Source organism: Etheostoma spectabile, chromosome 23 (genome assembly GCF_008692095.1).
Source record: "Etheostoma spectabile isolate EspeVRDwgs_2016 chromosome 23, UIUC_Espe_1.0, whole genome shotgun sequence".
NCBI lineage: Eukaryota > Metazoa > Chordata > Actinopteri > Perciformes > Percidae > Etheostoma > Etheostoma spectabile.
Window position 1 is genome coordinate 11605336 of NC_045755.1, and position 13672 is coordinate 11619007.

At 37.3% G+C, this 13672-nt stretch overlaps 1 protein-coding gene across 7 annotated transcripts in view; it reads right to left on the reverse strand.

Moving 5' to 3' along the window:
- Positions 1-620: 620 nt before the first annotated feature.
- Positions 621-13672, reverse strand: part of cpsf6 (cleavage and polyadenylation specific factor 6) — a 23193-nt gene continuing 10141 nt past the window's right edge. For 2 of the 7 annotated variants that reach the window (XM_032504800.1, XM_032504798.1), the window contains 6 exons: positions 12618-12725; positions 9265-9754; positions 8928-9043; positions 8658-8811; positions 8154-8370; positions 621-1531 (listed from right to left, as the gene is read on the reverse strand). In XM_032504800.1, the coding sequence (XP_032360691.1) occupies positions 8166-8370; positions 8658-8811; positions 8928-9043; positions 9265-9754; positions 12618-12725 (1073 nt within the window). In that variant the 3' untranslated portion in view covers positions 621-1531; positions 8154-8165. The remainder of the gene's footprint in view (positions 1532-8153; positions 8371-8657; positions 8812-8927; positions 9044-9264; positions 9755-12617; positions 12726-13672) is intronic. The other 5 variants (XM_032504805.1, XM_032504803.1, XM_032504804.1 and 2 more) reach the window with 3 other exon arrangements.

Here is a 13672-nt window from a genome sequence, read left to right on the forward strand (position 1 = left end):
AGCACCCCCCGCAAGTCAAACCCCACAGGTTCAATATTAAGTCATCTAGGCCTAGTATATTTTTTGTAAAAATTGACCATAGAGTAAAAAAAAGATCTGCAACTGCATATTTTGTCTAACCGATAATCTTAAATACTAAAAACCAAAAGCTCTGTATCACAAAGTGACAATCACAGTCTATTTCAACAAAAGTGCAAGACATGAACATGGTGGAATAAAAGACACATTGCCTTGCATATAATGACAATGTTATGGTGCATATCCATATTTAACAAATTGCACATATAGTGCCAGTAGCACCAAATGTGTTATTTTTATGACACCGTAGTCCTAAAAATAAACATGCAAAACATGTTTAGTGCGGAACAGAGGAGCAAAAAAAACCCCACATTTACTTGTAATGGCAAATTACCAAATGGGATTGATATTTGAAGGATGACCAATGCCACCAACCACATTTTAACTACAATGGCAGCTCAATTAGAATACTAAATCAAGTACGAATAGATTTCACATCAACATACATTTTAAAGACAATTTGTATGTTCTTGGTATTATAGCCATTCAGTGTGATTACACACAATAGAGACTGCTTTGTGAACAGTATTTTGTTTTTTTAGGTTTACAGTGTGTTGTTCAGGGCTGACCAAAATTATTCAAAGAGCTGCATGTACATGTAGACAAGGTATACGTGTCTTCCCATCCACCCATCAATTCACATTGCAAATAAAAGTACATTCGTCTAATTTGTCTTACCTTGTAAATGTTTAATCCATTTGAATAACACAAAACATATTGCAAACCATGAAGCCGCATGCTAATACAGCTAAAACTATGTGATCTAATTATAGACCAATTTAATATGAAAAACAGTTTGCCGTCCAAAATACACATTTAATATAAATGAGCCAAACATGTAGAGGAATTCACCAAATTCATCGAGAACCTCAGTAAACATTTTTATTACAACACCATCTAGTTTTCAATCAAAGCAGAGACATTTACAAACATTCTAACAACAAAAATAAATGAAAATGAGAAAGGGGTGGGGAGAACACATCAAATCTGTACCCTATAAAAACTAAACTGAATGTACACAGTACAGCGAGCCAGGGGAAAAAAGAAAAAAAGGCTGTAATGTTTGTCTTTTTGTTAGGGATGTGAGGGACAATTTATTGTTTCTTCGCAAAAAAAAATAAAAAAAAATAAGCATCACACAGTCATCTTCATGTCAAATAAAACCATAAAAATAAAAGAACTGTTTGGAAAGTTTTTTTTTTTTTTCTCTTTTGTCTTTAGTTACCATGAGTATAGATGTTTGGATAACAAAGCCTTACACAGGTCAGGGTCTTCCATCCACTGCTCTTATTCAGGCAGCAAAGATGAACAGACAAGAGAGATGGATAGGTGGAGAGGAGAGATGGAGGAAGAGGTGGTGGTTGTAATCTTGTCCGGTCATGCAGGGTAAGGAGGTGGTGGCGCATTGAAATTCTTTCCCCTTTTCCTTACATCCATCCTTGATCCTCGTAAGCTGAAAGGTGGAACGAAGGGTGGAGTTTGGTTTCGAGGCAGCCCAACAGTGAACACTTTCCCCCCCCTCATCATTCAACTTCTAGACTACACATACATAGTGCACAAGGGGGCTGGGTTCAATTCACCATCACTGAGTCACAAGGTTGGAGTTTGTCCAAGTCCACCGTACTTAACAATGTACTTAACAAGTTATTGTCACAAGGGGTGGTCAGCAAAACCTAGTCTCTGAAAATGAGGCACAAATTGTAAAATACCCTGTAAGGACATAAACTTTTGTTTTTCTTAATGCTCAGTTGACTGTGTAATGCACCCAACCCTGGTGCAGACAGAAACATTGTCATGCAAACTTGAACAGGAAATATTCACATCAGTGACTACGTTAACATGCACATTAATATTCCACTTTCATTTCGAATTTGATACCGTTCATGTAAACAGCATATTTTGTTAGGATATTCCGAAGTTACGCTTTATTTCGAATGTAGCGTTTTCCGATTAAGACATGAGAAATGCCAATATTATTCGGGTTTTTAGAAGCATTAAGTATTCAGTGCATTCCGAATATGCACCTCAACTGGAAGTTTTACCGCAGTTTGTAAGGCTGGGGTAAAGATGCATGCCCAAAAGAAAAGCCGACATTCCATAGTTGGTTAAAGGAATAAAAGAGGGAGGCTGTGTACAGTGAAAAAAAGTATTTTACGTTTTGTTAAACAGAGTATGCATGGCTGCATGTAAACTGGTATATTAATGGAATATTCATTTTCATTAGCAATGTAAACATTTCACTAGGAATAGTCTTTAATAATTTGTGCATGGCAACGTAGTCAGTATGTACACACTGGACAAACAATGTGCAGTTGAGCCATTTTAAGAATCAGTTTCTTTAAACATTGATTTGAAATTGTTTATATGCCAGTTAAATAAATTCATATATAAATGCTTGCATGACAGACAAGAATTGACATTCATATATAATATATATATAATATGTATAGACTCAGGACAATGAAGTTTGACATTTGTTATACAATTGTCAACAGTATACTAAATTTAAAATTCAGCGATGGACGCGAGGGAAAATGTTTATAGGATCTAAATAGCAAAGCTATGCTGGGATGAACAAAATGCATCTTCTTATCCTCTAGCTGAATTGAGCCAATAGTGTGCACTTGGCTTTACAGGATCAGTTCTGCAATGTAGCATTTTGTCTTTTTTGTGTGATTTGCAAAAAAACAAAGTCTAGAAATTGGTCATAAATATTCCTATCACCAGTGGTTTTGTAAAAGATTTGCTGTGTGTGTTTAAAAACATTTTAGTCGTCTTGCATAAATGTGTATGGATATTATTTGGGTGTGTTAAGTTTAGAGATGTTCAGTTATATTAGCCCAAAAGCCTGCTGGACACATGCTAATGCTCACAACATATTAATGTGCACACGTGTACTCCCGTTATACTGTATGATTATTATTGGAGTACTCACAATGGCTGCGTAACGTTGACCTATGTTTGAGTTACTAAGATTACAGCAGCAAGGTTTCACATATTATGGAGCTGACGTGGATGTTATGGTTATAAGAGGCTGGCTAATTAAGTTGAAGTTAGCATGTACTAGCTTTACAATTCCCAGGTCCCTTCTACAAAATATATATTTAAAGGTAGGCAATGTTTCTTTTATTGAATTTGTTTAATTTATAATGGGAAATGAATGTGTGTACATTAAACAAATATACACTATCAGATTGAATTATATCGCATCGCACCAAATTGTTTCAACATTGAATCCAACTGAATCGTTCCAGATTAAAATTTGTCATCCCTGAACTGCATTGTAGCCCATACATCTAGATACAGATCTAATCCTTTTATAAGGGAGAGATGCACACCCCTAGTAGTTGTATTTTAATATCTTAACTACAAATGTTAAAAGAGATTTTTTCCCCATGTTTCAGCTACTTCTCACAACCATAGCAAAATGGACCCTATGTTTGTCATTCAGCTATTTCAAGAAAAATGTTTTTCTTACAACCAACTGGTAATGGTAGGAAATAGGTACAGAGCTAAAAACTAAACATTGAAAACTTTAACCACTGTGACACATCACATAGAAACACTGCATAAATGGTTGTCACACAACCAAATTTTTCAGGAAATTAAGAAATATAGGAGTAAGAGACACAGAAAGGACAAAAAGAGCGATAGACAAACACACAAAACTATGAAGAGGTAGGAACGCTTCTGATTCAGATACACTTTTCCACAACTACCCAGTGATATGGTTGCCATAAGCATACACACATATTTATAATATATAATATATATGTGTATATATATATATTATGCCAGCCAATAAGCTGCAATATTTTACACTTAAAATTGAGAAAGACAAAGTCAAGCATGCAAGGTACCGGAAACTGGAAAAGCAGGCTCTTTAAAATAATTATAAATGGCAGTTAGACTACCAACAATGATCTACTCAATGGATTACATTTCTCTTAACAGAAATGGTAAAGTTATCAAATTAAACGACATTGAACCATTCTGATAAAGTGTTTGAATTTGCTAGGTTTTCTATTACTATAAAGTCTAATTTAATAGGCCTTGGTAATGTAAAGTTTTGCCTCAGAGTGAATTAAAACTGGTATCTGCACCAAAGGCCTTACTTACAGGCATGCCAAATAAGTACAGATGATTTTGCATTGTTCAAAGATTCAAATGAATATTGAAACTTTGATTTATTGATACGTTTTTTGCTGTTAAAAAAGAAAAAGAAAAAAGAAGAAAAAAAAGTGGTTTTTACACGATGCATAGCTACAGACATAACAGTTTAACTGACCATAACAATATTTTACAAAACACAGTAGTCAAACTCAATGTACTCTTTGTCCCACTATTATTTAAAAGGGACCATAACATCCGGTATAAATGGGAGGGGGCATGACTGAACTTTTGTTAACGGTGAAATTACATCCATATATCAGACCAACTTATCTCTACTTGAACCTACATTCATTATAGAAGATTGCAGTTCATAGAAAATATTAAAATATGCTGCATGATGCCAGCTAATACCGCATGGAAATGAAACAGGACAGAGCTAAACCAGGGTCAAACAGTCCATGAATTACTCTGAGACCTCCAACTTTTTTTGTTTTTTTAAATAGACGCTGCGATAACTACGTAGTTGATTTATTGAATAATAACCTGGTAACTTAACAAAAATAAAGCATTACAACTGTCTACAATAGTTTTACCCAAGCCAAATTAAGTCCAATTTGTAATTATCTTATGGTTTCAGAATGGCATGAACACCAAGGCGCTCATGTTTAAGAAAAAATTAAAAAAAAAACTTTATCGATACGGCTAATTCTAATAATCTGCTCATAGGCCATCTTTCAGAGTCATGCCTATTCAAGTACACAATTAATCCTCCCTGTTATTTAAATGTGTATGACTGCTTATTGCTGACTAGTAAAGAAAACTCTGCTTGACCCTGGTTTTACCTGACCAAATAGTATGCTTGTTTGAAAAGGACTGTGATCCCCAGCACACATGCACCTGCAGACAGACTGAAGAGGTAGCAAAAAAGGTTTCGGCCTGGTGGTCATTTCCCCATGGCAATATGAACAGATAACAGTGTTAAAGCTTATCTGTGGACATAATAAATAGCCAATCTATCATCAGGATTAAAAGCAATATGCTTAGTTCTTTTTTTCTGATGACAATGCTCTAAGATATCAGACTGAATGCAAAGGCGGATTTTATATAGCTAGACACATTTAGGTAAAAGATACTCAAGTGCATTTTTGGCACCTACAAATTAACAAAAGTGATTAGGCCCTGTGCCCACTGGGGAACTCCTATCTAACAGAGATAACAAAATGTGTTAGAGACTGCGGTGATTGCAGTTGCAATGCTACTATCGAAAGCAATGCTTGTTTGAAAAAGGTATTTACATTTAGCTGTTGCCAGTCATAAAAAGTAAAAACGCTAGGATGTAGGTGAAAGGAAACAAAATAACCAACAACATTTTTAAAAGTCATCTTTTGGAAAGAAGTTCCCAGTGGAAAGAAAGCCTAACTTTTCAGTAAAAACTGTTGGTATAGCTAAGTATTTTTTAATGTTTCGCCTGCTTTCAGATTTCAGCAACCCCACAAGGAAAACCACCCCAGATAATATTTCTCAGTATGAGAAAAGCTTAAGACAGAGTGCATGTATAATTAATGTGTTTTATAGTATGTATAGAGTCACTATATTAAGACATTAAGGTCTTAAGTGTGAATGTAGTTTATGTCTGAAAGCTAATGTACAATTATGAGAAATATCATTTGGGGTGATGCGCAAAAGTAGGGGTCCATGTAACCAACTAAACTACTCTATAAGGACTGGTTTATACACAACACCACAGACATCTTAAGTTTTTCGGCAGACATGAGAACGACACAAAAATCGATCAAACCAGATAAGTCAACAAGAGTTCCAAAACTTTACAAAAGTCCGAGTGACGCAATAGAAGGAAGCATCTTCCTACCAAGATTGCAAAATGATGTTTGAAACCCTAACACTGAGCCAGACGATTAGACTAAATAATATTTACTTCAAATAATTTGAAAGCAACAAATCATTGACAATATGGCATCAATATTATTGTGCACAAGCTGGTGTTATAGTTTTAGATAAATTCATCTGCAACTAATTAATAACATGACTTAATATCCACAATGTCAGCAAAACACAATGCTATGAGCCAAAATACTCTAATACTTGCATAATCTCCTGCCAATCTAGGACGATTTGTTGTTTAAAAACACTGCAGCCTCACTGGATATCATTTCAGGGTACATACAAGAGTCATTAAAAAAACAAATATTAAAACGTAGATTTCTACTATGTATCAGTCAATGTGAAATAACAATTTGCATATAATCATGAATCTGCTGCATTGACAATAAAAATTGTTCAGTTTTCATGTGATATATACCTTCAATATTATTTACAAGTTCTCACAGATAAAATACAGTTTAACTGAATCTGACAATTCAACTAAAACAAATTGGCAAAAACTTCAAATCTTAAAACATTTTCTGATCCTAGCTTTCAATTTGTTTAGTCAATGTTTACATGTAATTTACTCTCTCAATTATATCTGTAAGCTACGGCAATTAATGACGCACTGATCCTTAATATATACCTAATGCAAATATGGCGCAATAACATTGCCAAAATAATCTGTCCAAAAATCAGCAGATCAACACTGAAAAATAAATGTTCACCTTCTCTTCATTATAAACACGACAATGATATTTATATGTTCAACTTTTAAACTGAAATGGGATTGCTATACAAAAATACTGTGAATAGAACATTTACAAAGTGTAGATTAGTCAACTATCGACAAGTTGAACATTGCCTTTTTTTTTTTCTTCCTAAAAAAATCCAATCCAATTTGAATATGCCACACAAAATGCTGAATCTGTAATAAGTACTATAACTGATTGGGGAACTTTGACATCTGAAACCTGCCAATCCGTCAAGACACTATTGTTACAAGCACACTGAAACCGACTCAGCAGTCACAGTACACTTCAATTAAACTCACACATAATGAAATGGCAATTCATTATTGAATCTTAATATTCAAGCCAGAAGCTCTTTGGTCCACTGGCCAAAGCTGCTGGTAAAAAACAAACATTTGATAATTTCCACTTTTTACGAGCCACATGGATAGATAAAGATTAGCAAAAGGTGTATTTACGGAGTTTCAAAACTGAAAAAAAGGCAGAACTAGCACAAAACTTTACCAAACACAACAGAGCTGGTACTGCTTTCTTGCTATGTGTTCTGTAACACATTTTGAAATGTATTTGGCAGAACATAAAAAGTGGCCAACAAAGTTTGCAAATCACCAGCCTCAGAAGCATGTAGACCAAAAAGTAATGCATCCACAAAGTCAATTTCCATTAACTATCAGTGTGTTTTTTGAGAGAACCACAGTATTGATACAACTCTTACAAACCCTTCTTTGCAATGCTGCATGTTGAATACAGTAAATGTTTCTTACACAGTCTGAAATTTAGATACACAACACAGCTGTGATTACCAATTATGACATTTTAGTAAAAGTAGACTTACCTTACACCTACCTGAAATTAAAGTTCTGAGTTTTAGAAGTCTTTTCTTTGCTTACCTCGTCTCTCCTTGTCCCCTTGCTCATATATTTATAAAGGGGCATTTAAATGAAGGAATGTCATTCTTTACTGTAGATAGACTTCAAAAGTTTTAAAAATGTTTAATGATTTATGACTGTGCTCATGAGGACAGATACAACATTCCCTAGATAATTTATTATTCTGGGAGTAAACATACCACGCCCTCTGTAGATTAAATGTTGACCAAATATTTAATGGGAACAGAAAATCCTAAACTTAACTGAAACCTTTAATCTGATTAAGAAGAGAGGAGATAAGCAATCAAAGCAGACTTTTTCAAACACATCTTCTGCCATGTAGTTTAGGCTATTTGAGCCTGAACTGGACTGGCCTGGTCCAGGTCTGAAGAATGTAGTGATAAAGAAGACAAAGAGTTTATGGTGAATAAAATACCATGGGAAACGTTGTACCCACCTCCCTTCTCGCCTAGCGGTGTCTGTACTCCCTCTCCCTCTCCCGGTCTCGGTCCCGGTCCCTCTCCCGATGACGGTCCCGCTCCCGGCTGCGTTCTCGGTAATAATCCTCATGCCGGTCACGACTGCGGGACTTGTGACGCCGGCTCTTTTCTCTAGAGCGGCTGTGGTCTCGTTCCCTGGAACGTTCTCGCCTGGCATGGACAAGCATCATTGGACTGTGTACAGGGGTTTCAAAGTTTCAAATATCAACTCTTACCAGGGCCAATTCCCATTTGGAAAAAATAATAAACATACAGTCAGAATTACAGTATAAAACCATATAAAATGGAATAGAAAATAGTCCATACATCTTTAAATCCGGCAGGGACAATTTTTTTTTTTTTACCTTTGTGCTAAGTCCAAAATATCATATCTGACAAATGGTTTAGGTCTCTTTTTAGAATAGCTTGTAAACACCTTGAGTGTCACATTTAATGGCTACTGCGCAAAATTAAAATCTTACCTGGAAGCGGAACCGTAGCTTTTTGACTCAATGCCATGAAGACAGTCCTGCAAGGAACTGATGAGGACCTTACAGCGGTCGTCTGCTGACACTTTGGACTGCTTAATCAGACTAATCGCTGTCACCAAGGTCTCTATAGCACTTCCATAGTCAGCTGAGGAGAACACAAGGTTGCATTAAGCTTTAATTGGCTTCTAATTTTTGTCTTGTTGGCATAAAATCAGAGAATAAGTACTTTCAGTTGTATGCATTCTATATTATGTGTGTTACCTGCACTGGCGTCAGACACTGCTCGAGATATGGCACTAGAGGAGATGGCCCTGTTTCGGTTCATGATCTCCTCAAACTCTGCCTCACTCAGAGGGGTCCGTGACGCCTCCATCTCCCTACAAATATACACAAGGGTGAGAGCATGTGAATTATGGACGTTATCTTTGCAACCAAAAACTTAAAAGTGTAAATCAGCAACTTACTGTGCAAGTCCGGAATGTTTGCACTTGATAAAAATAGCAACACTTTGCGCTACTGTATTGATGACATATTGTGACAGAACACTATTTGAATTTCTGTTTTGATTATTTGTTACACACCCAACACCCATTCTTACCGGCCTCCAGGACCATAGTCCCCTCTTTCATATGGTGGCGGGCGTCCGTATGGGTCGTTTGGTCCAGGGGGGCCTCGGCTGTCGTTTGGGGGCATGTTGTTGTTGCCAGGTGGGGGGAAAAAGGCAGGGTTGACATGGGGTGCTGGTGGTGGTCCACCTGGTGGAGGACCTGGCATGTGTGGAGGTGGCGCCAAAGCCATGGGGGGCCCAATGGGACCAGGGGGTCGTGGAGGGAAGGGTCCTGGGGGTGGTGGGCCCTGTTGAGGGGGTGGGGGACCAGGGGGAGGGCCATAACCTGGAGGAGGTGGGCCTGGGGGCAGGGGTCCCATTGGAGGCTGGCCAAACTGACCAGGGAAGAGAACTGGGGGAGGAGGCCTGTCCCCACGATTTGGAGGACCAGCGAGGGGAGGGGGGAGGCCCTGGCCAGGAGGTGGAGGCCCTGGAGGACCAGGTGGCCCGGGAGGAGGACGTGGGGGGCCCTGCATTCCACCTAAAAGAGAACACAAAAAAGAGGTATAAGACTAAGTAAGATTTAGTGAACTCTTTCTCTTTTGTTTATGTTGTACCAGGTAGAGTTCTCCCCAAAATATTAAGAGTATCATGGAAAATACTGGCTACTAATAAGTATGCTGGTAAGACATCCCTAAGACTTTTCTAATTAAAATAAAATTGGCTAGTTTAAACATAAAACATAGTGGCTCAGCCAATTCATCGATCAAGCTCTAAATTGCTATCCTGCAGTGGCCAGTATTTTCCATGATTAAATCCTCAAATATAGATACCCATATGTATTTATTAAAGCTGCAGTGTGTAGTTCACCAAAAGAAAAGGAAGTAGAGTGAGACCTCTTCCTGCAGCTCACCCTCTCCCGGTTGTTGCATGGGCAATGCCAGAACTTAACAGCCAATAGGACCGCTTGGTCTCTAAAATGTCCTGTGATTGACCAGTCTACTGTGGTGGCTAGATATTTTGATGCTGACTTCAGAGCAAAGAAGAGGTGCAGACATTTTCATGCCGATTTCTTTTTTAACACTATGGACTTTTTGACCAACAACGGCAAAAACAAAGTGCATACCACAGCAATAACACAAACAGATAAGGCAGAGCAAGCCATAGCTACAGGGAACAACAAATGCTAAAGGGCCACTAAGTAATGCTGCAAATTAAATTCAGAAGGCAACAGAACAGATGAGATTCACTCATAGCAATTTAATTCAAGCAGGCTTTTCTTAAACCGGGTGCCCTGCAGGGCTGGACTCTTTTTAATTAACCCTTAACTGAGAGGGTGCATTGTTTACATCGGTCAACCCAGTGGCTCTGGCCGGGGAAGAGGTCTCGCGGTAGATTATTGCTAAATTGTAAGTCTCGCCAGTGTCTGTCCCTGTCTCCAACTCTTCTGAATCTGCGGTCTGCAAGTTGTCTGGTCCCACTCCAACCATCATTGCTGCTGTCTACCGCCCCCCTAAACCCAATAGTGTGTTGTATAGTATTTGTTTTGTTTTGCTGTATAGTATTTGTTTTGCAGTTGTATAGTATTTGTTTTGCTGTATAGTATTTGTTTTGCAGTTGTATAGTATTTGTTTTGTTTTGCTGTATAGTATTTGTTTTGTTGTATAGTATTTGTTTTGCTGTTGTATAGTATTTGTTTTGTTGTATAGTATTTGTTTTGCTGTTTTTAATCTATGAATTCCCTGTGCGGTGTCCTTGAGTGCCAAGAAAGTTGCCTTTAAATAAAATGTATTATTATTATTATTATTATTATTATTATTGCTAAAGTTGTCAAGAGCCCCATGACTTCAGCATGGCAAGCTTACATATATTTGAGATACTGTATATACTGCAGTAGCATCAAGATTATTTCTATGCAAGGGCCACTCGGGCAATTTTACTCTCGTGTTCAACTCGTGTTATTTAAATCAAACAGGGACTAAAAGGCTTTAGTCAGATTCATTCATTTTTGTCATGCAGAGGCATGAAGGAATTTAAAGGGAAGTGTTGATTGTTGATCATTGAGCCATCACACAGGATAGAAGAGCAGTAGAGGTACAAAAGTACTATTGTATTCTGACTAGATTTAATTAGGGATGTACCGATCCAATACTGATGTTGGGCCAAAACTGACTCAAATTGCTTGATAGGGTATCGGTTTTAATGGTACAGATACCGATAAAATGGTATTCAATTCTATGTACTGTACACACACACGCACAGGATTTGACCAATTAGTTGGTAAATGTAAAAGGTTTACAATTCAATTGTAATTCCTGGTCTTGTTGACGCTTGCTTATCAATTTGCTGGTGTAATATTTATTGTTTGATAATTAAAATCTGTAATCTGTCTATCAGTTTTAGATGATGCAATTTTTATGGACATTTTGTTTGATTGTGAATTTTTTAACTGAACTGACCTCAAAAGTACATCTTTAAATGCTGTGCTTCTCTAAAATGTTTTACTTTGAGTCTTATGTAGGGCTAGGGCTGGGATGATTCGTCGGCGTCATTGATTATGTAAATGCATTGACGCGTGACATCTAAAAAAATAACATGGCTGCCTCCAGCAACAGCGCAAGTATGGTTTCCACGCACCAACACGCTGAGGAAAATAAAATACAAATAATTGTCAGGTTTAAATTGGGCTCAAACTCATAATTCCCTTAGAAAGGAGAGAGAAAAATTGCACTTACAGCAATAACTTATTTTATTTTAAAGTTTTTTTTCCTTGTGTATTTGTGTAAGAAAGGGACTTGCAATTGGAATTAATTTTGTTGGATTTATTTCCCCGTAAGATTAAAGGGAGAAGAGCTAGGATGTTAAACGCTTATTTTTTTTTTTTTACTACTAAAAAAAAAAAAAGAAGAAGAAAAAAAAAGAGTACAAATACAGGATACTCTTTTGGGACGTGCTCTGTTTACTCTAAGTTTCTATTTTTGTATTCCTACTGAAAGCGACTTTTTTTTGTTGTTTGATTGTTAACCTACATCTGGCTTCAGGTTGCACTACAAATTTTGCTTGAACAGTTCAGTGTTAAATAATTTTAATAAATAGAGATTTGACCCTTACTGATATTTGTTTCGTGTACATTTTTAATAATTGAGCAATGGGAAAATAATTGCTAATTGCAAAAATAATCGTTAATCGAAAAAATAATTGCTAGATTAATCGTTTAAAAAAATAATCATTTGGGACAGCCCTACGTAGGATAGTTTGTGGGACTTCGAGAGCATAGTGAGAAATTCAGCTGTTTTTGGGGCAGGTATCGGCTTTTTCAATGACATAACTCCTACCAATAAACAGCTGAGGGTTAGGATAAAAGGTGATCAATCTAGTCAATCAGATCAATCGAGGTTTTTCACCTCTGCCACGCCAGCTCCCGTTCCTGCCCCCCGGCGGGAAGGGATTGAAACTCATATCCATCAGAGGGCCATCTTGGTGCCTAATCAGATCTGGTCTCATCCCTGGGCCTAATGGGGAAGAAAGCAAACCAATCACAACTCTTCCCTTCATAAACTTCCCCCTACTAACTGAAGGCCTGTCACAGCCCAGCAGCACGAGGCACCAGCCACTAAGCGAAAGAAGGGATGTGAAAAAAGGTGGGATGAAGGGAAAAAGACGCAAAAATGAGAAAACTGGCAGCTCTATTTTCTCCCACTGTGTGTAAGGTGGCCAATCCAAGATTTGCAAGTTTAAGATAGGTAGCTTGCCAAATAAAGCTTTGAGCAGACTGCTTCTCATGAATGGTGGTGGAAATTGTCAGTAAGCAGAAAATTGCAGCCAGGGAAGGATTATTTGTTCAACTGGAGGTGAAGAGGGACAACACAAGAAAAAAACAAATGGGGAGGGGAACATGCAAAGACACAGCCCTGCCAAGAGAGATTTCATGGGTGAAAGATCCCTCACAAGAAAGACACACAACCATAGACCAGCACTGGCTCCATGCAGGTGTGAGAACTAGCAAAGCTTGGACTGTGCTAACAGAAAGCAGAATTTTACTTAATCTCATATTGAGTTTTCAAGACATGTGTCATACTAAAATGATTATTTCAATCTGTTGCACTGCTTTATTATTGTAAACAAAATAATCACTATATGGATGAAAAAACCTGAAAACAAAAGCATAAAATTCAAAATATGAAGACATCTTTCAAGTCTTAATCAGAAATTGACTGATCCTTACACCTCAACCAAGGTGAGCATGACCACCACCAGCAGTGATTCCCAATAAACTGATCCATACACATATCAAATCACACACATTGACACATTGTAGTGAGCTAACAGTATGATTTATGATGTTTGTAGAATTTACTTTGACTGCAGAGACTGGAGATTAATTGTATCTGTTTGAGAATTTAAATATAATCCAGCTGGTTTTCCAGAAGAAATGTGATCAGGACACAAACATCTTTTA